Here is a 20,200-nt window from a genome sequence, read left to right as displayed (position 1 = left end):
ACTTCAAAGTCACTAACACACACTGTGCAGCCCTCCCAAATATATTTTAAAAAAGGGAAACAACTTGACAGATCTGTAATCAATGTTTTCAAGGCTTTTGTTTCTCATAGAACCTAAACCTGATTTAAGAACATTTGTTCATTTTCTTTGGATAACATTCACCAGCATTTATGATGCCAGAGTTGTGTTGATGTCTGGTGTGTATTTGGATACACTATTCCAAAGCTAATTTGCAAAGTTTATTTAGTACTAGTATTAGCTAGGAATGTACTTAGCTGCAGGTAACAGAAAACCCAACTAATAGTAGCTTAAATAAATAGAGATTTATTTTTCTCATATAAAAATATTTGTTGGTAGAATGTCCAGGGCTGGTGCCATATGGAAACAGCATCATCAAGGGCCCTGGCTACTTTTGTCTTTGCTTGTCTGTTTTTAATATGAGGACCCTGACCTAGGGCAAATCGTGACATAACTTTCCTAGTACTCAATTTCCCCATCTGAAAAAATACTGAACATTCTTCCTATAGTTGCAGGATAGTGGTAAGGCTTACATGAAATCCTGTATGAGAAAATGTCCCTTTCAAGAATAAAGTTGATTTTTAACACTGCAATGGCAGCCACAGCTGTACTAGTTTTCACAGTGGTGATGGGTAGGGGAGGGTGTGAAATAGGAAACAGGGAATCTTACCTTAACCCATGGTCTTCATTCTCGAAGTTCTCAATTCCTGCATACTTCCAGATGATGTTATTTAAAATAGTACATTGGGCTGGGCGCGGTGGCTCATGCCTGTAATCCCAGCACTTTGGGAGGCCGAGGTGGGCAGATCACAAGGTCAGGAGATCGAGACTATCCTGGCTAACATGGTGAAACCCCATCTCTACTAAAAAAAATAATAATAATAAAATAGTACATTGGAGAAAATACTTTAAAAAATGGCAGGTACTGTACCCTGTAACAAATAGAATCTTTACTTATTAAGTGATATATATCTTCTATAAGCTAATTGTTTATTCTGTGACCTCTTTACAATAAATTTTGGTACCATTAGAGGCTTAAGTTTACATTATTGATTATTTGAATATGTGTGTCATTAATCTTCCATCGTGCTCATACATTTTATATGTATATTTTAAGTGTTGTTTTTGCATTTAGATGGAGAGGAATGGCCAGAAGAAAGTAGACTTGTGGGTATTAGCTTCATATAGCAGTTCAAGAGGTCCCTTGAGCTGATTTGCCAGTAAATTTCTACACTAAAATAGGCTTTCAGAATAGGGACTGCTAGATAAACCACAAGGTGTCTGTAGTAAATAAAAATGATTAATCTCAGCAGAGTAAATTCAGTATCACTTTTCAAATAGTCTCATCCAATTCTGTTTCCTGGTTCTATAAAAAGCCTTTTTCTTTTTGTATTAAGGTTGTCTGTAATTTTAATAGAACACTTGAATTATTATCTGATTTTAAAAAATTGGTTCATAAAAGAATATTGATTCTTCAAATTAGGGGCAGTTGAAATGTACATTTATTAGCAAACTCGTCCCCTGATGGGTCCTGGAAAGCCCTGTCAAGAAAACTCATCTTAAATCTATGTGAGAGACACAATTCTTAATGATTGGCTGTGGATTGGACAGTGAGGTTGGTGTGGAAATGCAAGTGAACTGAAAAGTGAAAGTAGAAATCTGTTAAGCAGGGTTCTTTCTAGTTGCTGAGTTTTTATTCCACATCATTGATATTCACTTCTTTCCCAGGGCATTTTCCTGGATAATGAGAAGACTCTAAAATCAAATAAAGCTTTTGAACATTGAAGATGTTTGCCACTGTTCTGTTGAAGAATCCTATAGATTTATAGTGATTCTAAAAGGTGTCTCATATCCACTATATTAACTAGCTTTTTAGAAGCTTATGAACATTGTAGCTTTTATTGATTCTAGGGAATTGGACCCAACAATAAGCAATAAAAGTCGATGGTAACTTTCTTCCCATATAGGGTTGTGCAGATCAATACTTTGAATTTACTGTAATTTGCTGGTAATGGATGGAAGAACTGAAAAAATTGTGGAGGCTTGTGGGGCACAGCTGTGTGGTGTTGCCTTTTTATCTAAGCTCACTGTAGGTCACAGGCTTTCCCAAGTAACAAGAAACATAGTTAAGTGGCAGGGCTGATACGCATATTTATCAAGAGCCTTCATAAATCATTCTAGGAAAAAAAGGAAATCACAAAAGTTGTCCACAATGACTTTAATTTTATAGAGATCCTGAAGGACCTCTAAATTTGCACTATCTTAAAGGCAATTAAAATTCTAAATATGTAGCTAGCATTGGTGTTTGATCTCCTTCTGCTAAAGTAATTTTCTTACTGATTAATAGCAGGGTGTGTGATTTCACTGAAGTCTAATTTGCTTCAAATTTTCAAATGTATTCACAGCCCTTTGCCCAGGTTCAGTATTTAGAGGTGGAGAAGATGTGTGGGTCACATACCCTTGCTCTTTTATTGAGTCGGTGCTGTCTCTTTACCATAGCTCTGTAGTTGTGCCCTAGATTCCTTCTTCTAATTCAAGCAGTGCACTTAAATAGTCATAGCTAACACGAAGGGTGCTCTTAGGTTTGGGAGCTGTGCCACATGCAGGACATGTGTTAGCATTAATCTTCTCAACACCCCGTAAGATAAGCTGTATTATTTTCATTTTGTAATTTTGGAAATTGAATCTTAGGGAAGTTAAAGTTTATGAAGGGTGCTTCCTGGCATTGGCTTGGATTAGAATATGGGTATGTGTGAATCCTGATCCTATTTGTTTAATCACTATGAAACATACAATTGACTTAAATAAGGATTGTTTTAAGCTTTGAGTTCAATTGATCTAATATGTGTTTTGTATTTTAGCTTCTTTTTTTTATGAAGGACTGTGCCTTCTCTAATTTGATCAAAACTAGTTTCTTTAATTTTAAAAACGACGCAGAAACTTTTGCTTGAAAGAGAGAGTTCTTTTGTTCTTTGAGAACAAAGTGAGCACACAAAGTACAATATGACTGTGGGCTGGAAGCTATTAACCTTGATATAATAAATGCACTTCACTTAGTATATAATAAACAATAAACTAGAGCTGTTATTCATGTAACTGTTGGCTACTACTCAGCAAAACCCTGCAGAGAAGCATGTAAACTTTGACTTAGGAGACATATTCCTCCTAGGTCATACTGACTTGGAAGACAATATGTGTACAAATGTCTGATTCTCAAGCTCGATTTTGACATCAAGGGTATAACGTGTTAGGAAGCATCAAAACCCATAATAATTGACTAGAAAGGAAGCTTGTTTTGTTTGTCCATTTACTTGAGGTTAGCTGATTATTTGACTTGTTACGCTTCTTCTGCTTTAAAAGGTCTGTGTTAAAAGTAACATATTCACAGGGCTTTGGTTCACATAAAATCAGAGTCTCTAAAAAGTGTGAAATTTGCTTAGAAAGAGTTGCCAAGATCTGTGTTGTGTCTCTCCTAAGAGTAATTGACAGTGTGTTACCAACTATGAATGCAGCCTGATAGCCTACAGGAGGGGTCTGTGGTGCAAAAGTATCAAGTCATTACTTGGTGATGAAAAATAATTAACATACTCTGGACTTGGGCAGATGTGGGTTCAAAGACAAGCTAAGCCTTCTACCAGCTCTATGACCTTGTGTGAGTTACTTAGCCTGTGTGTGCCTCAGTTCTCTCATCTCTAAAATGAGAATAATAGTGAAGTTTAAATAAGATAATGTATGTCACTGTGCAGTAAATGTGAGATGCCATTATTAAGGTAGTGAAGGTAGATGAGCTTAGTAAAGAAAGACAGTTCCCACTATTTGGGTAAAAAATTTAAAGTGGAAAAGGTGGTTGTCATGAATGATGTTTAACTTTTCATCTAAGCAAAATCTGGGATTTTATTTTACAGTTTGTCTCATATTCCTGCTCATCAGGGACTCGCTGGTGTAACTTAAATCGTTTGCCATCTTTTCATCCACTTTCAGATTTGCATTATGCTTAACTTCCGAAAGGCCCTCAGTGCTTTTAGACAGTCTTTTTTCCTCATCTCTGGATGGTACCCTGTCCTGAGCTCCACCACAACTATTCTAAATCAGCCCAGGAGTTAAGCATTTCCTCTCAACTCCTGTGGATCCTGTACACACATTTCTCTCCTGACTCTGCCCCTCCTCCTCCTCCTCACTGCCTCTTCCTTGTTCCTGGCCCTCAGCCATGCTTCCTGGATAATTAAAGAAGTGTCCTGACTTCTCTCCCATGTTGCCCTCCCAGAGCCATGTGACACCCTAATGCCAGAGTAATCTTTTTTAACATGTTGATTAGGCCATCTTATTCCCCTCTTTAAAATGTTCCATGAGCTCACCATTCCCTATAAGATAAAGGCAGCCACTTCCAAAACCCTTCTATGATGTGGCCCTGTCCCTGCCTCCATACTCCTGTCCTGCTGATTTTTCCTTCCTGATCTCTGTTCCAGCCGTGTTGTTTCCTGAGTGTGTTCTGTTTCACTCCACCCTACCTGACTACGTCTGTTCTCTCTTCTGGAATTCCCCTTTCTCACCTACTCCCAAGGCTGCCTGGCTAATTCCCAGACATTGCAAAAGAAAGACCAGGCTCAAGTATTGTGTCACTTAGGAATTTTTGAATTGCAAAGACTAGAAAACAGAAGTTAAACTGGTTTAAACAATAAAGAGACTCAATTGGCTCATGTACCAGAGAAGTCCAAATACACGCAAGGGTAGATGTATTGTTTCAGAGATTTCACCCAAGACCCAGGTTCTACCAGGCTTTCTTGTCTGCTACCTGTGACGCCTATTCTTGTGGCTGCCATTAGTTTTGTAGGTTTAATGCTACTTCTTTCTCGTTAGCTCTCTCGGACAAGGGTGGAAGTTCTTTCCCAGAAGCCCTGAGCAAACATCATTTTGCGTCTTATGCATCATTATGCATCATTTTGCATTTGCTCAGGTTGAGTCATATGTCATCTTTAAACCAATTACTTTGACGAAAGCAGTGAGTTTTGTCATTAGTTTAATTGGAGCTTATCCTTGAGATTGAAGGTAGTATCAGTTCCACTGTATTTTGTTAGCATGAGTAACAAGAAACATTGGGGAAGAAACAGTCCTGACCCTCCTCAAAGAAACTGATCACCCTCCTCCCTTTTGTATTACTGCATACTTTGAAAAGGCCTCTATTCCAGGCCTTTTCACACTGTATTTTACAGTGAGTAAAGTCCTTTATCCCCAGTGTCTGGCACAGCACCAGCCATATCCACCTTTACTAAAAAGTATGTGATTGAATAAAGGAAACCCATTTTGTTTGCTTTAATCCCCAAATGTGCCCTTGCCTTTGCCCTTGGTAGAAGATTTTTGCCTTCTGTATTACTGAAATTACAGAACTTCAAGTGAATTGCTTCAGTTTTACTTTGCTTATCTTTGAAAAGTGCCTGTTTTCACCTGTTCCTTTCTTCCTTGTTAGGGGAAAGAGTGCCCTCTTTATTATCAGTACCAGCCCTCCCTGCTCGTGTATTTATTCAAACCTCTCCTTTCAGTTGCTCACATCACCACTGTCTCCCACTCTCTGACATTTCCGTGGTGGAGTATAGGGGAAAAAATTGGAACTGGATGATATAGGTTCATTTAATTCCACTATCTCATGGCTTTGCAACTCTGGTCAATTGCTGATCTCCTCTGGGCTTTCCATGGGAAGACTTGTGTGTCCTGTCCAGGCAGCCAGCTGATTTTGTGATGAAGCTTATAGACTCAGTTTATGATAAAATCTTAATAAACCACACTAGACAGTCATATCATGACTCGGAGACTTTGTCTGTATAAAGGGCTTATGAGAACTGATACCACAGTCTTGTTCATTTAGCTTTATGGCAGAAAAAGCCAACTTGGAAAGAAAGGAATAAGGTAGCTAATTTATTTTTCAAAGAAAGTGAGTGTTGTGGTTTTGATCAAATAAAATTTACATATAAACCCAGCAAGCATTTTGTCGTAGGCTTTTGTGGTTTATTTTGTTTTTGTTTTGTTTTTGATGTTGTTGTTTTTTTAAGACCGAGTCTTGCTCTTTAGCCCAGGCTGGAGTGCTGTGGTGCCATCTTGGCTCACTGCAACCTCCGCCTTCTGGGTTCAAGCGATTCTCCTGCCTCAGCCTCCTGAGTAGCTGGGACCACAGGCACGTGCCACCACGCCCAGCTAATTTTTTTTTTGTGTGTGTGTGTGTCTTTTTTTGGTAGAGATGGGTTTCACTGTTTTGGCCAGGCTGGTCTCGAACTCCTGACCTCAAGTGATCCACACGTCTCGGCCTCCCAAAATCCTGAGAGATTATAGGCATGAGCCACTGTGCCTGGCTGGTTTATTTTGCTTAACTTGACTAGCACAAATAAATATATGAAAGTGCATTATCATTATAGATACAAAAAGAAAATTAAATAAAATCTGTAAAAAGAGAAAGATAATTTAGGATTCTCCATCCATCTCACATTTCCCACAAGGATTTTACTGTTATTTTACAGGCTGTGTGGTTTGACTGTTCAGGCATTTCTATAGGGATCTCCCTACTGGTTTTCCAGCTTGACTACTGTCTTCATTTAGGAAAGCATGTATTTATGAGCAACTTACTGGATTTTTCAATTGTTGTTAGAATGTAGACCATTTTTGCCTTCTGATGATTTACAGCCAAGCCCTGTGTAAGATCTGGTTCTATGGTATGAACTTTTTTGTCCTCTGCTTCTGCCTTTACAAGTGACTCTCAGAAATGCAGACCAGAAAAATGGCACCCAAAGCATTTCTTTAGGAGATCCTATCCCTGGATGAGCCTGTACACCCAGCTAATTTTAAGCTTTGTCAAGTAGTGAGAACTCCATTTTGAGTACCTTTCCTTGCCTCACACTGCTTCCCACTTGCAAAGGAAATAACTAAAAACCTGAAACTTTACCTCTGTAATGACAGCCTAGAAAATTAATATTCCCTAAAGAGAAAAACAATCCAAAGGCAAATGGTTTATGCAAACCAATAGTCCTTAGGGGGACTTAAAAGTACCAACCTCTAATAAACAACATACGCAAACCACTTTCTCTCTAGATCTCTAGGGGTGGGGCTCAGGCGTTAGTATTTTTAAAAACTCCCTGGGTGACATTAATGTGTTGCCAGGCTTCAGAATCACTGCTTGAGCTGAATTATCTCATTCCTTTTTATTTTCTCTCCTCTGTTAGCATTTACACATTCAAGTAATACTGCATAATCTTGCACCTGGTGATAACTCTTTTGTTTTATATGTGTGTATGTATGTTGCCCCAGCTAGCTTTTAAATGTGTTTTGTTTTTCCTCATGTATCCCTAAAAGCACCTGATATACTGCCTTACACATCTTGGCTTCTTTGAACTCTTTTCCTAAATTAATTGTTAGTGCAGAGTACTTGCAGTAACTCAGTCATAGGATGAGGCCACCAGTGACTAATGAAAGAAAGATGATGATGGGGAAGTGCATGAACTTGAAATTCATTGGTGTCAGGAAAATGGGGAGGGAATGGTGTGTACTGGACATTGCCACTCTGTTTCTATGTGGGGTTTGGGAGTGGTGGTGCAGAAGGCAAGTTGCTCAACTTCCAAATTCCCTTTGTTTTTTGGAGGAACTCCCAAAGTGTGGATCTTGGTAGACTTGGCCCTACCTCCCACTATACTAGTGAGGGAGCCAATATTCCTTTTTCCTGCCCACTTGGAAGCTGGGGCAGAGACCCAGGTGTGATCATGTAACCCTCACAGGACAACTGTGAGGAGAGATGAAGTGAAGTTATGTGGGGGCAGTTAGAGATTCTTCCTGGAGGCTGAGCTCCCACTCAGTGTTCAGCTGCAGAGGTGTCCTAACTGGGCTGTTCCCTGGGTGTGGTCATACTTTCTGGATTTGATTTTTTGGTTCTTGCCCACTTTCTGACGTCGTCTGCCCAACCATCCTATTGCCTTCAGGGGTGCGAGTAGCCGTCCATACATTGATTGTTTACTTGTCAGTCTCATTCAATTTCTGTTGCTTTCAAGAACCCCAGCTGCTGGGTATAGCAACAGGTCAGTTAACAGTGTATAGCACAGTCCTCCCTTCTTCTTTATTTTAAATGGCGAAGTCCCTGTGGCTTTGTAACCAGGTGTATCTGTTTTCCTTTTTCTATCAGTTATCTCCTGTAAAGTCCCATGGCTTTACATACCATCTTAGTGTTAATGACTCCAAAATCTACTTCCAGCCTTAACCTTTTTCTTGCACCCAGATTCGTTTGTCTAGTTGCCTGTTTGGAATCTTCTACTTGGAATTCTTACAGACAGACATCTTGAATGTAGCATGTCAAAAGCTGAACTGTTTTTCCATCAAACTCCATTTGCTCAGGCCAAAAACTTATGACTCCTTGCTTTCTCTTTCATGCTCCACATCCAGTTTCTGTGTAAATCTTATGAAAACATACCTCAAATCTGACTACTCCTTACCATCTTCATTGCTGGTCCTAGCTAGAATCTCTCTCACCTACAGTATTTCTATAGCTTCCTAAAAAATTGATATTAAATATTGCCTTAAAGTAAGCTTAGAATATTTAGATATTTATGTGTTCATTTCTTCTGTTCTTCAGCCCCACATCAGTCTTCCCTTCTCCCTGTCTCCCCCTTTTGATACACTTTCTTTCACATTTTGGAATAATTTTAAAATTTACAGAACATTTACAATACAGCTCAGAAAATTACTGTATACCCTTCTTCCAGTCCCTCAAAATGTTGGCATCATATATAACCTTAATACATTTGTCAAAATCATGACTTTAACATTGGTACATTGTTATCATCTAAACTACAAACTTTATTTAGATATCACCAAGTTTTCCACTAATGTCCTTTTTCTGATTGAGAATCCAATTCAAGATTTTTCATTTATTCAGGATTCTTTATTGCCTTTAGCCACCCTTAGTCTTCTCCCATCTGTGACAGTTGGTCAATTTATTCTTGTTTTTCACAGCCTTGACAGCTTTAAGGAGCACGGGTCAGATGTTTTTAGAAGGTCCCTCCATTTGGGTTCACCTGAGGCTTTTTCACGATTAGACTGGGGTTCTGGATTTTAGAGATAATACCACAGGCAGGAAATGTTCTTCTCATCACATCATATCAGAGGATAGCAGCATGACGTCAGCGTGACTTACCACTGATGATGTTAACCTTGATCACTCAGTTACAGTGGTATCTGTGGGTTTCCCCACTATAATGTTGCTATTGTTCCCTTTTTCTATTCTATTATTTGGAAGTGAGTCACCAGGTCCCAGCCCACTCTCAAAGAGAGGAGATTTAAGCTCTACCATTTGAAGAAGGGAGTATCTACATGTATTATTTGGGCTTCTGTAAATGTCCTCTTTTAAATCATAAATTTACCCTTAGTTAGAAAAGAAGCGTTCAGAGATTCTCTAAACACGTGCGGCATATTGTTTTGTTTGTCTATGAATAGCTGTTAAATACCAAAAATTAGTTTTAAAATTACCACTGTGGCAATTGCTTATACATGTAAAACATTACAGTTTTCTCCCCTGTCTTCATGAATGAGATAGTTGCCTTCTCTTTTTGAAGCTAAGGATGGCTGGGTGAAAGGAGCAGGATCATTTACCCTTCTTTCTTCTCAGACTCTCCATGAGTTTTCTTCCTGGATTGGAGGGATCTTTTGGTATCCTCAGGTATATTGAGAGATCTCAAAAATAACAGGATTCTCAGACAAGATTAATTTTATTTAATCTTTATCTTTAATGCAAATATTTGCTAGTTAACACTTAAAAGTCTGGGGGGAGGATACAATATCAAGCAAGTAATGATAAACAGCAACTCTAAAAAATGTTAAATGTCATTGAGTCATCAATATCAATGAAAATCTAGAAATTTTTAATCTTAAGAATTTCTTTAATCCAGTGTCAACAATTAGCATATTGTTTAGTTCAGATGGATACTTCTTGCTGTTTTTTGCTTTTTTCCCTTTTTCTTTCCTCCTCCAATTCTTACGTGACAGTAAATTTTTCACACACACTCCACATATGTCAAGCACAAGCTTGGGTTTATGACCCAGACCAATACCACGTCTTAGCTAATTATCTAAGTATGTGTTAGTGACCTTATCATGACATTAAGAAAATAAAATGAGGACGCATACACGAAGTACTGCAGGGACTTTGGCGATAAAATGACTCGATGCCGTTCATTGACGTCTGACAGGTGCAGATTTATCAGCATGTGGCCCTCATCCATTAGGGCAGGAGCTGCTCCCTGCGCAGGCTGCAACCGCTTAGCCCTCCTGGTATTTGCAGACTTTTGCAGCTATTGTTCGCAAGGTCTTGGCCACAGCACATTCATTTCTCTCACTTTATTACCATCACATCTGATTCCAATTTGCTACCAAATTGAGTTTCCAGTCCTGAGCCTGACATTCAAGCCATCAGGTGGATTAGCTCCTACAGCTTGGTTAGCGTGGTAGCTTCAGGTCAGTTGACAGTGGCCTATTAAATGTCCTTTGCTCCTCATCTTGGAATCTTGGCTGCCATCCCGTGGAGCAGCAGTGCTGGGTTACCCACTGTAACCTTTCTCCTTGTTTAGAACTCATAATTCTAGACCTACTGGAAAGATTTCTGATTAAAAACAGAGTTGGTTTTTATCCCTTATCTTGCTGTTTCAGCAGCTTTTTCTCAGAGCAAAGCAGCCAGTTTATGCTCAGGTCATTTGGTGGAATATGATTGATGGAACTATTTGGGTCATTCATTTGGTCCCTTTCCTCTTATATCTTCTGAGTGATCTATTTGCATATATAGTTGAAATAACATCTGATTTATTATTTTGTTGTTATTAATGATAACACCTCAGGTACCTTTTATGCGGCTGTCAGATCAGCTTATTGGACAGAGCAGTATTATTCATTTGGTCTCTAGGCCTTTGCTCTGTACTAGTATCAATGCCTTTCTAGGAGAAATGGCCTGAGTCTGGTACAGTGTGGTGTATTTTGTAATGTCAGCTACTCAGGAGGCTGAGGCAAGAGGATGCTTGAACCCAGGAGTTTGAGATCAGCTTGGGCAATGTAGTGAGACCTCATCCTAAAAATAAATAAAAATTAAAAAATAAAAGATACAGTGTGGTGAGCTATTACTTCTAGCAAGTTCTCTCTTTTTCTTTTCTTTAACCTGAATACAACACTGATTTCTCAATGCTTATGGTAACCAAAGATCCATGTATAGAAAATTACTCATTGGTTTTCTATTTATGTTTCGGTTCCCAAGGAAAACTGTCTTGGTCAGAGACTTTTCTCTTGTCATTAGAGGTTTTAGTAAATGAAGGTATATTTATGTTTCAGAATCAGGGAGCCAAGTTCAGCAAACACTATAATTTCTTGGAGCTAATCAAGGATTAAAGAAAAAAGCAAAGCAAAACAAAACAAAAAGCACTTTACCACTGAACCCTAGAGCCCTTGAAAAGAAAAGGTTTGCTATTGGGTGAAAGAAGACGACACTTCATTCCTAAAATTGCTGATTGTTTTTCTTGCTTTTGAACAGTTATATGATTGCTGTAACTCTGTATGGAAATATATTTGCCAGTTAATAAGTAAGTCCTGCTGTGTTTAAAGCAGCAGCCACAGAGCTCTCCTCCCCTCTGGTCTGATGCTCTCACTGCCACTTTCTGTAAGCTGTGCTGGAGTAAGCTGTGCTGTGGAAAAGTGATAGCTGAGCCTGCTGTCCACGACAAACATTGAAATATTCAATAAAAATAAGAGACAGGAAAGGTGAGTTTGAAGCTGATGGGGAAATACCTTTCAAAGGATAGTGCTCAAGCACCTGAAAGGCAGAAAAATAAATGAGAATTATGGGCATGAATAACCAAATTTAGTCATAGTGCGCTTCATTTTGAGTTTAAATAGCCAAACGACTCATTGCTTCCTGTTCTTTAGTAATTGACAGCAAGTAATTATTCTTGAGCTTTGAAAACTTCATTAGTGGATAAGAGGTATTTCTGAATCTATTTTTGTTTATTTCTTTGGTTGGCTTGTTTTCTTGGGTGGTTTTTTAGTTTTCCACAGCCTCTTGATGATTAGGAAGGTAAGAATCTTAAAATTGAGATAAGTGTGAAGGCACCCTTGTAAAACTATGAAGCACTCTCATAATCGTCGTGGTTGTCTGATTACCTTTTAGAAGTTGATTAAGCTACTTTTAAATATCCCAAGGAATAAATGGATGTTTTGAGAAATAATACCAAAAGGAAATCTTTTCCATTATTATTTTAAAAATAGGAAGTACAATATTTGGTATGCATAATGTTTGCATGAATATATTTCTGTTGAGGGCAAATAGTTTGATTTAATTGTCCTTTACATTGCACCTTTCATTTAATTATAATCCTGCAAAATGTCTCCTACTTCTTATAGTTAAATCCTGTTTGGATAAGTTCTTTGCTTCTTCAGATTTTCCGTATGCTCAATTGTAGGGCCATGTAACTCAACTCAGTATTTTACTGTAGTTGCTTTGGGAAGATTGATGGTTTTTCTGCTCTGGAATTCAGATAAGCTGTGTTTGTACCTTAAACACAGTGTGTAAAGAGAACCATGTAAGAAGGGATCCAGCATAAAATTATGACATTAAAATGTTTTCAGTATAGGAAATGCCAAATCAAGCGTAATGAAGGATGATACATTCTACGTTATCCATTTGGTATCCTAGTAATCTAAGGTTAATGCAGCATTGCTTATATATGGTTTTTTTTTTTCTTTTGCAGAAGGAGCTGAGTCTTCCCAGAAGAGGAAGTTTGTAAGTAGTAGTATTTTGTTTCCTTGTTTTCTTTTTATTAATATATAGTTTATAGTATGATTCTTCTCTGATTCATTAGTGGCAATTATAAAATGAATGATAATCAACTGAAGAAAACAAAAAACTGAATTTATTTATAAAAGTCAAACAGTAGTAATGATTTCATAATTTCCAGGGTTTGTTCCATATGGGCATTGCAAACCTAAATGTATATTTATTCCTCGGAGAATCTTAATTTTTAAAATGCTGTTATATAATTAAGCAAAAACATTATTTGGTTAGGAGACAGAGTACATTGATTTGAATCAAGAATTAGTGTTCTTTATGTTCCGAAATCCATAATTTTTCTTTATACTATGGATTTTACATGGAGTAAATTATGTACTTTTGAATCTGAATTGGAGACTTTGAATCGGTTAAACTTTCCATTATTAGATCTAGATCTTATTGAACTGATTCATGTAATGACCTTGTATTAAAATAATGGATTTATGAACTTTGACTTGATTTCTTTATAGTGTGTTCTTTTATTTTTAAGGCCAATAATATATTTGCATAAATCATAATTTTTTCCATTAGCAAGTTGCAGAATAAAATTGAGGACAGAATTAACTACCCTCAATTAAGGTCGAATTTGTTATCCAATAGTACTGTGTAAGGGCTGGTCTGGAAACATTTACATTTGATGTCTGATTTAAGTTGAAGAAGTTAGTAGATGGAGCACCTCCTTTAAAAAAAATAGTATTTAAGATAAGTTTTTGCAACTCTCCTCTTGGAGGATTAGAAAAATATATGGCAACTGTTGAAATATAGGATTTATTCTAGGCTAAATTTTGGAAAATTTCAGCCTTTGCATCTAAGAACCAAAAATTCATCAGCTGTGAACATTTCATTACTGTCCATTTTGCTTCCTGTCTTTTGTACAAGTTTAGGCTGCCAGGCAGACACTGGATTATTATTTTTGGAGAATGTGCCCAGATAAATTGTCACTAGCTTTCAGCTTCCATCTCCCTGTGCTAGAGTTTAACAGAAAATAGTTTGCTATAGGAAATGGGCTTAGAATTAACTCTTTCCTCTTCTGCATCATGATTAGGACTCTGTTGCCGAAACTTGGAAAAGTCCAAACTTTTTGATATTTCCCATCATGGTGAGACAAAAGAAAAATAGAAAACTACATGAAATACTTTTATAGAAAAAAATCTTATTTTTTTGTACTTTTATTTAAGGCTTAAACACCCTTTATTTTTTATTTGAAAACTTCAGAACTTCAGTCAAATCTTGCTTTTAGCCTTTTTAATGGATTGCACATGGGTTTTGTTTTTTTGTTTCTTGTTTTATCATATTAGTGTTTCCAATAATATTATAAAGATTATGTTAATTACAGAATTAGATTTCATATTTCTATTTAAGGGTAATTTCCTCTTTTGCACTTGAGTAAGTCTCAATTCTGTTAATGTTAGCTGATAGCCATGATTTGTTGTGAAAATATGTGATAAGGAAAGTATTTAAGTTTCTTTATTTGAGAAAATGAGATCTTTAGTGAAAAAAGAATAATGACATAAGTTTGTTTGGAGCCTATCCTTTGGAAACATAGTAAGAGAAAGTCCGAATTACATCAGAGCCATTTAAACTCCCCTCCATATTAAAAGTCAATTGAGCATTCAGATGATGAGCATGAAGCACACTGTGTATGTATATGTGAACACACATCTGCTTTTTTAGTGAATTCTGGGAAAATTAATACTTTCAAGTGAGGTAAACCAAAAATAAACATGCTATTTTGTATTTTCTATTAAGCACAAATATTCCCCAGAGAATTAATGATGCCTGATATAGCTGTGCTAGAACCCAGTGTCACTCAGCATTTTTAGAGAATACTGTACAGAATGCCAGTAATTACTCTCCTCATGCAAGGTTCTTTTATGACTTTGAGAAAGGGAAAATACTTTTTAAAATAAATGCTAGAGTGATTTTATACAAATCTAATGAAGAAAGGCACAAATGTATCTTTATTAGTATCAGTTAGCCAACATAATAGTACCTGATAATTAAACCTGTTAACACTCTCTTAGTTTATTTACTGCATACATGCCTCCTGCATAAATGCTTTGAAATCTTTTTATGTCTTCTCTCAGAAAGATTGCGGTTTGCTTCTGCTCTTCTTTTCAGTCTTTTTGTTGTTGTTGTTCCATATTAACAGTAAGCAACTGCGCATAGTGTGATGTATTTCTTATTGTCTTTGGTTATACAGCAATGTGATCCAACTTGTTAGAGAGTGTGTACCTTGATAAAGGCTGAAAAGCCCTCTATTTTGATATATCTGCTGCTTCAGATTGTATGTCTTGAAAGATAGTAGCTTTAAAATTGCATTTTCAGCATTCTGAAACTTACGGGTTTTCCAAATTTTTTTGAAAATTTTGAATATTGCTTTAACTAAGCTTAAAGGTAACTTTTATATCCAGAATCATGGTAAAAACATATATTAAATTGAAAGCTTTCAGAAATGAAAGACCACAGGAAATTTTTTTGTTATTAATTGAAAGTATAAAAAAGCAAACTATTCTGTCTAGAAAAAGAAATTCAGATCCCCACTAATTTATTATTTACAATCATTTTAATGAGAACTAACTTGAAGACTCTCTTGTTTTATATACATTTTTAAAAGGTGCAGAAGCAATGATTGTGACTGGGTAATAGACAAGAGAAGTGAGAGAAACTGCTTTCTAGGCAAGATGCTGTTATGAGATTGTCAGGTAACTCCAGATCACTTTTCCAGAGGCATTCCAGCTTCCTAGACAGCTGGATTTTAGCTATTTCTCTTCTTTTTCCATTCAACGAATAGCCATTTGCCAAGGCTTCTTCTGACCGCAGATTCTTCTGTACTTTCCCCCTCATTCTCCTTGGAACTAAAGTTATCACATTGTCCTATCCCCCTCCTTCCAGCTACCTGTCAAAATCGTGATATAGTCAGATAATGAAATATTATACAGCAGGTAAAGTAACCAAACCAGAGTATACTTATCAGCAGGTATAATTGCCAAGAATAGAATGATAAGCAAGTGCTAAAAGCAAATTCCAGGTACAAGATGGCATTTATATTATAAAACTTAAAAAATGCAAAACAATATGTTGTTTCTGAATACAGGCATTTACAGTAAAGGTATAAAACATGCATGGAAAGCAAGTTTATGATAAAGGTCACTTACTAGTGGAGAGAATGAAAGACATTGGATTTGAGAGGCCTCTGCAAGGAGTTTCATGTACAGCATTAATGTGATAGTGTGTATATGGGTGTTTATATTATAGCCACTATATTTTTGGTATTCTTGAAATATTTTATGTAAAATACTCAGTGATTGTTTTGAAGTAGGATTCAAATTGCTTTAACCAAGTATTTATGTAGATTTTTAAGTAATTTGAATAACAATGATGTAAACATTCTCACACCTGTGTGTGTGTGTGTGTGTGTGTATTTGGTTCATTTTGTCTCAAGATTGCTCCAAATAAATATGATTTGACAATAACTGCAATATCTACAGTGGCAGACACCAATTGGTTCTTGCCAGAACATCATAGAAAAAATTATGATGATAAATTGTGATAATCTTGAAATGCTTTAGTATATACTACCTCAAGCCAGGGGATGAAGCAAATGAGATAATAGCATTTATGATGGTATATTATTACACTTAGCTTCAGAACTAGATTTGTTGCTTTAGATTTTTATCCCACTTTATCCATCAAAGAGTTGTGACTCTGAATGCCTGTGCTTTGTGTTCAGCAAGGTGACCAGTATGATAACTACATAGTGCAGACATTTGTGGAGTCTGTACAAATCTGTCTCCCCCTCCTAGATTGGGAGCCTCCAAGCAGTGGACCTGCCGTGTTCTCTTAGGTTCTGTCACTGTGCCTGCTCCCTGAGCACAAGTGGTGATGCCATGGCTGGATGGCTGGTGCCAGATCCTTCATGGTTTCAGTTCAGTGTGGAACACATCAACCTTCTGCATGTTGTTTGATTTAGATTTTTCTAATAACGAATTTGTACTGTCCGTATTTATTAAAGTGCCATTATTGTTGTGGTACTTTTTTCACCCATATTTTGAATGTAAGTCCTGAAATTACATTTCTAAGTGGAAAAATTCACAGGGAAGTGTTTGTTTTCAGGCAAGGAAGGTGCAAAAAGTGGAAAAGCCCAAGATGTGAGTCCAAGATGATTAGGAGCAAAACCAAGGTGTCCCTGGCAGCCACTATTTATTTTTAAAGGACCCCTTTGTGTTTTGTTAATTGCCTAAATAAACAGCTCTCCAGGACAGAGAGGCTTCTTTTTTCATGGAATTCCCTAGAGTGCCTTGATGGTGTTTATACCCTGGAGAGAGGAGCAGGAAATAGGCTCAGGCCAGCTCCTGTTTTTAAGTGGTATTCAGATGTCTCCGTATAGAGAAGAAGGAAACTGTACTATGTATTCTTAGCAAATGGATTCTCCCTGCTACTTAAAATGACCTTTCCTCCACCTTGTTTAATTATAAGCCGTGGTGCATTGTTTCATGGCCTTGTAGGTCCGGGATCTATAAAATTATCTGCAATTATCACTTCATTTTAGTAGAAGTGGTGACTGACACTTGGCAGTTTCTTAGCTTTAAGTTCTCTGGCCACACCTGCTTGATTGCTTGCTTGCTTGATTGATGGATTGGTTTATGATATTTGATTGTGACAGCTGTTTTAAATTTATTTTTATTTAAAAAAATTTTCCAACTCTTTTGAAAAATAATTTCAACTTTTAGGTTCAGGAAGTACATGTGTAGATTTGCTACAGGAGTATATTGCATGACACTAAGGTTTGGGGTAAAAATGATCCTGACACCCAGGTAGTGAGTGAATATAGTACCCAAACAGTAGTTTTCCAGCCCTTTCCCCCTTGCCTCCCTGCACTAATAGACCTAGTAGACCCCGGTGTCTTATTGTTCCCATCTTTATGTCCACGCTTTTAAAGGAATATCCAAGGCCGGGCATAAAGGAATATCCAAGGCCGGGCACAGTGGCTCACGCCTGTAATCCTAGCACTTTGGGAGGCCGAGGCAAGTGGATCATCTGAGGTCAGGAGTTCAGGACCAGCCTAGCCAACATGGTAAAACCCCATGTCTACTGAAAAATACAAAAATTAACCAGGCTTGGAGGCGCATGCCTGTAATTCCAGCTACTCTGGAGGCTGAGGCAGGAGAATCACTTCCACCCAGAAGGTGGAGGTTGCAGTGAGCCGAGATCGCGCCCACGCCAGCCTGGGCAACAGAGTGAAACTCTGTCAAAAAAAAAAAAAAAAGGGAATATCCAGCAGCAGGAACCCAAGGCAGAAACAGCTCCCAGTATGTATAGTAGTCCTGGAAAAGTATGTCTCTGCATGCTGAGGGATTGCTGAGAGCATTCAAATTATCCCAGAGGCAATTTAAAAGGTTTTGCTTATTTTAATTAACTGATCTAGCAACAATACTAGCAGCTGGTAACAGTATTCCTCTTTATAGAGTTTGTCAATGAAAGAGTCAAACTCTGTAAAATATTTGAAGGGATTTATTCTTAGCTCAATATGAGCGACCAAGGCCTGAGGTCCTGAGAGGTCCTGAGAACATGTGCCCAAGGTGGTCAGGTTACACTTGGCATCATGCATTTTCAGGAAATATAAGACACCAATCTATACATGTAAATTATGTATTGGTTTGGTCTGGAAAGGTGTGATAGCTGGGTGGGTGGTGCTTACAGATCATAGGTGGATTCAAAGATTTTCTGATATTGGCAATTGGTTGAAAGAGTTATTATCTAAGACCTGGAATTAGTAGAAAGGAGTGTCTGGGTTAAGATAAGTGATTATGGAAACTAGGGTTCTTATTATGTAGAATAGATGGTAAATGTCTCTTGTCAGGCCTTAAAAGGTATCAGACTCTTAATCTCTCCTGAATCAGGAAAAGTCCTGGAAAAGGAAGAGATTCTCTACAGAATGTAGATTTTTCTCCACAAGAGACAGATTTGCAGAGCCATTTAAAAATGTGTCAAAAATATATTTTGGGGTAAAGTACTTGAATTTCTTTCAGGGCCTGCTATCTGTCATGTGATGCTACACTAGAGTCACATTGGAATTTGGTCTCTTATGCTACAAAGAGCCTGTTTTGTCAGTCTTAAGATCTCTGTTTTAACGTCAGCTGGTCGGTTGTGCTGAATTCCAAAGGGAAGGAGGGTATCATGAGGCATGTCCAACCCTCTCTTCTTATCATGGCCTGAACTAGTTTTTCAGGTTTACTTTGGAATGCCATTGGCTGAAAAAGGGGGATTCATTCAGTCAGATGGGGGACTTAGAATTTTATATTTGGTTTACATGTTTTTATGATTTTTCTCCATTCACCCTTTCATTATTCCTCTGAGAGTGGTTGGAGTCTATTAGGGCTGGCCTTGGAATAAGTGGGCTAGTTATCTACTGGCATTTGATAGTTTCAGGTCTGCTAGGGGGTCAATCCCCTCTGACCGCAAAGGGGATTTCCATCTTAAACACATCTACCACATGTCAAACATTCCAGTATTAGAAATTCATTCTGCTGGATCTTGGAGATGTCTTTGGTACCTCACTGAAATGTATGTACCTTTGGTCAGGGCAGGTTGTCACCCAAACTAAATTTAGCACAGCAGAAGACAGTTCATTAATGGGATGCTTCTGGTGAAGTGGCAAGAAACAAGGCTAGCAGAAAGTTGAGCAGGTATTGAGAACCATTTTACCATATGACTACATTAATAAATGTATGAAAAGAATAATGAACTTGTTTTACCACTTTCTAATTTTGCCTTTCTTGGTTAGGTACAGTAAAGGGTGTCCAGAGATGAGATGGAAGATGAGAGTGACCAACAGAGGGAGAAAATATTGTCAAAAAGTAGTTAGGACTACAAAGCAGGGGAACTTGATGGTAGCTTCTGGGTGGAGCTGGGCCTGCTAGACTTCTGAGGTAGAGTTTGTCTTATAGTAGATGTATTTGTTGGAGAGCTTTTTCCTTAGTTCAGCTAAAACTGGGCTTTTATCACACGACCAGGAAAGATTAGGCTCGTGGACATATAGAAGGGTTGGGAAAATGGAATTTACTTGGTGAAAAGGAAAAATAACTCTCAGCAAAGCAAGAGAGAGAGAGAGAGAGAGAGAGTCCTGCTAGGAGGTTTCCCACTTCACAGATAGAATCCCAGGTCACCACGCAGGAACAGAAGAGGCCAGGCTTCTCCCCATTGCAAAGGGTGCAAACTTCCCGAGGCTTTACCTCATCCTCCCAGGGTGCAGGTGGGCATTACTCAGAAAGAATCAGTCGGGAAAGGGTGGGCTTCATCCAGGATCAGCAGTTCGGTATTTCAGCCTCCAGGCTGTTTTACGCTTGA

At 37.8% G+C, this 20,200-nt stretch overlaps 1 protein-coding gene across 11 annotated transcripts in view; it reads left to right on the top strand.

The window, feature by feature from the left end:
* The window catches only part of MAST4 (microtubule associated serine/threonine kinase family member 4), a 582,575-nt gene that overhangs the window by 299,492 nt on the left and 262,883 nt on the right, over window positions 1-20,200 (top strand). For all 11 annotated transcript variants that reach the window (XM_055112338.3, XM_034960015.4, XM_055112337.2 and 8 more), the window contains one exon: window positions 12,771-12,802. In XM_055112338.3, the coding sequence (XP_054968313.1) occupies window positions 12,771-12,802 (32 nt within the window). The remainder of the gene's footprint in view (window positions 1-12,770; window positions 12,803-20,200) is intronic.

This window comes from Pan paniscus, chromosome 4 (genome assembly GCF_029289425.2).
Source record: "Pan paniscus chromosome 4, NHGRI_mPanPan1-v2.0_pri, whole genome shotgun sequence".
NCBI classification, from domain to species: domain Eukaryota; kingdom Metazoa; phylum Chordata; class Mammalia; order Primates; family Hominidae; genus Pan; species Pan paniscus.
Note: the sequence above shows the minus strand (reverse complement) of the source record. Positions and strands in the feature narration are given on the sequence as shown.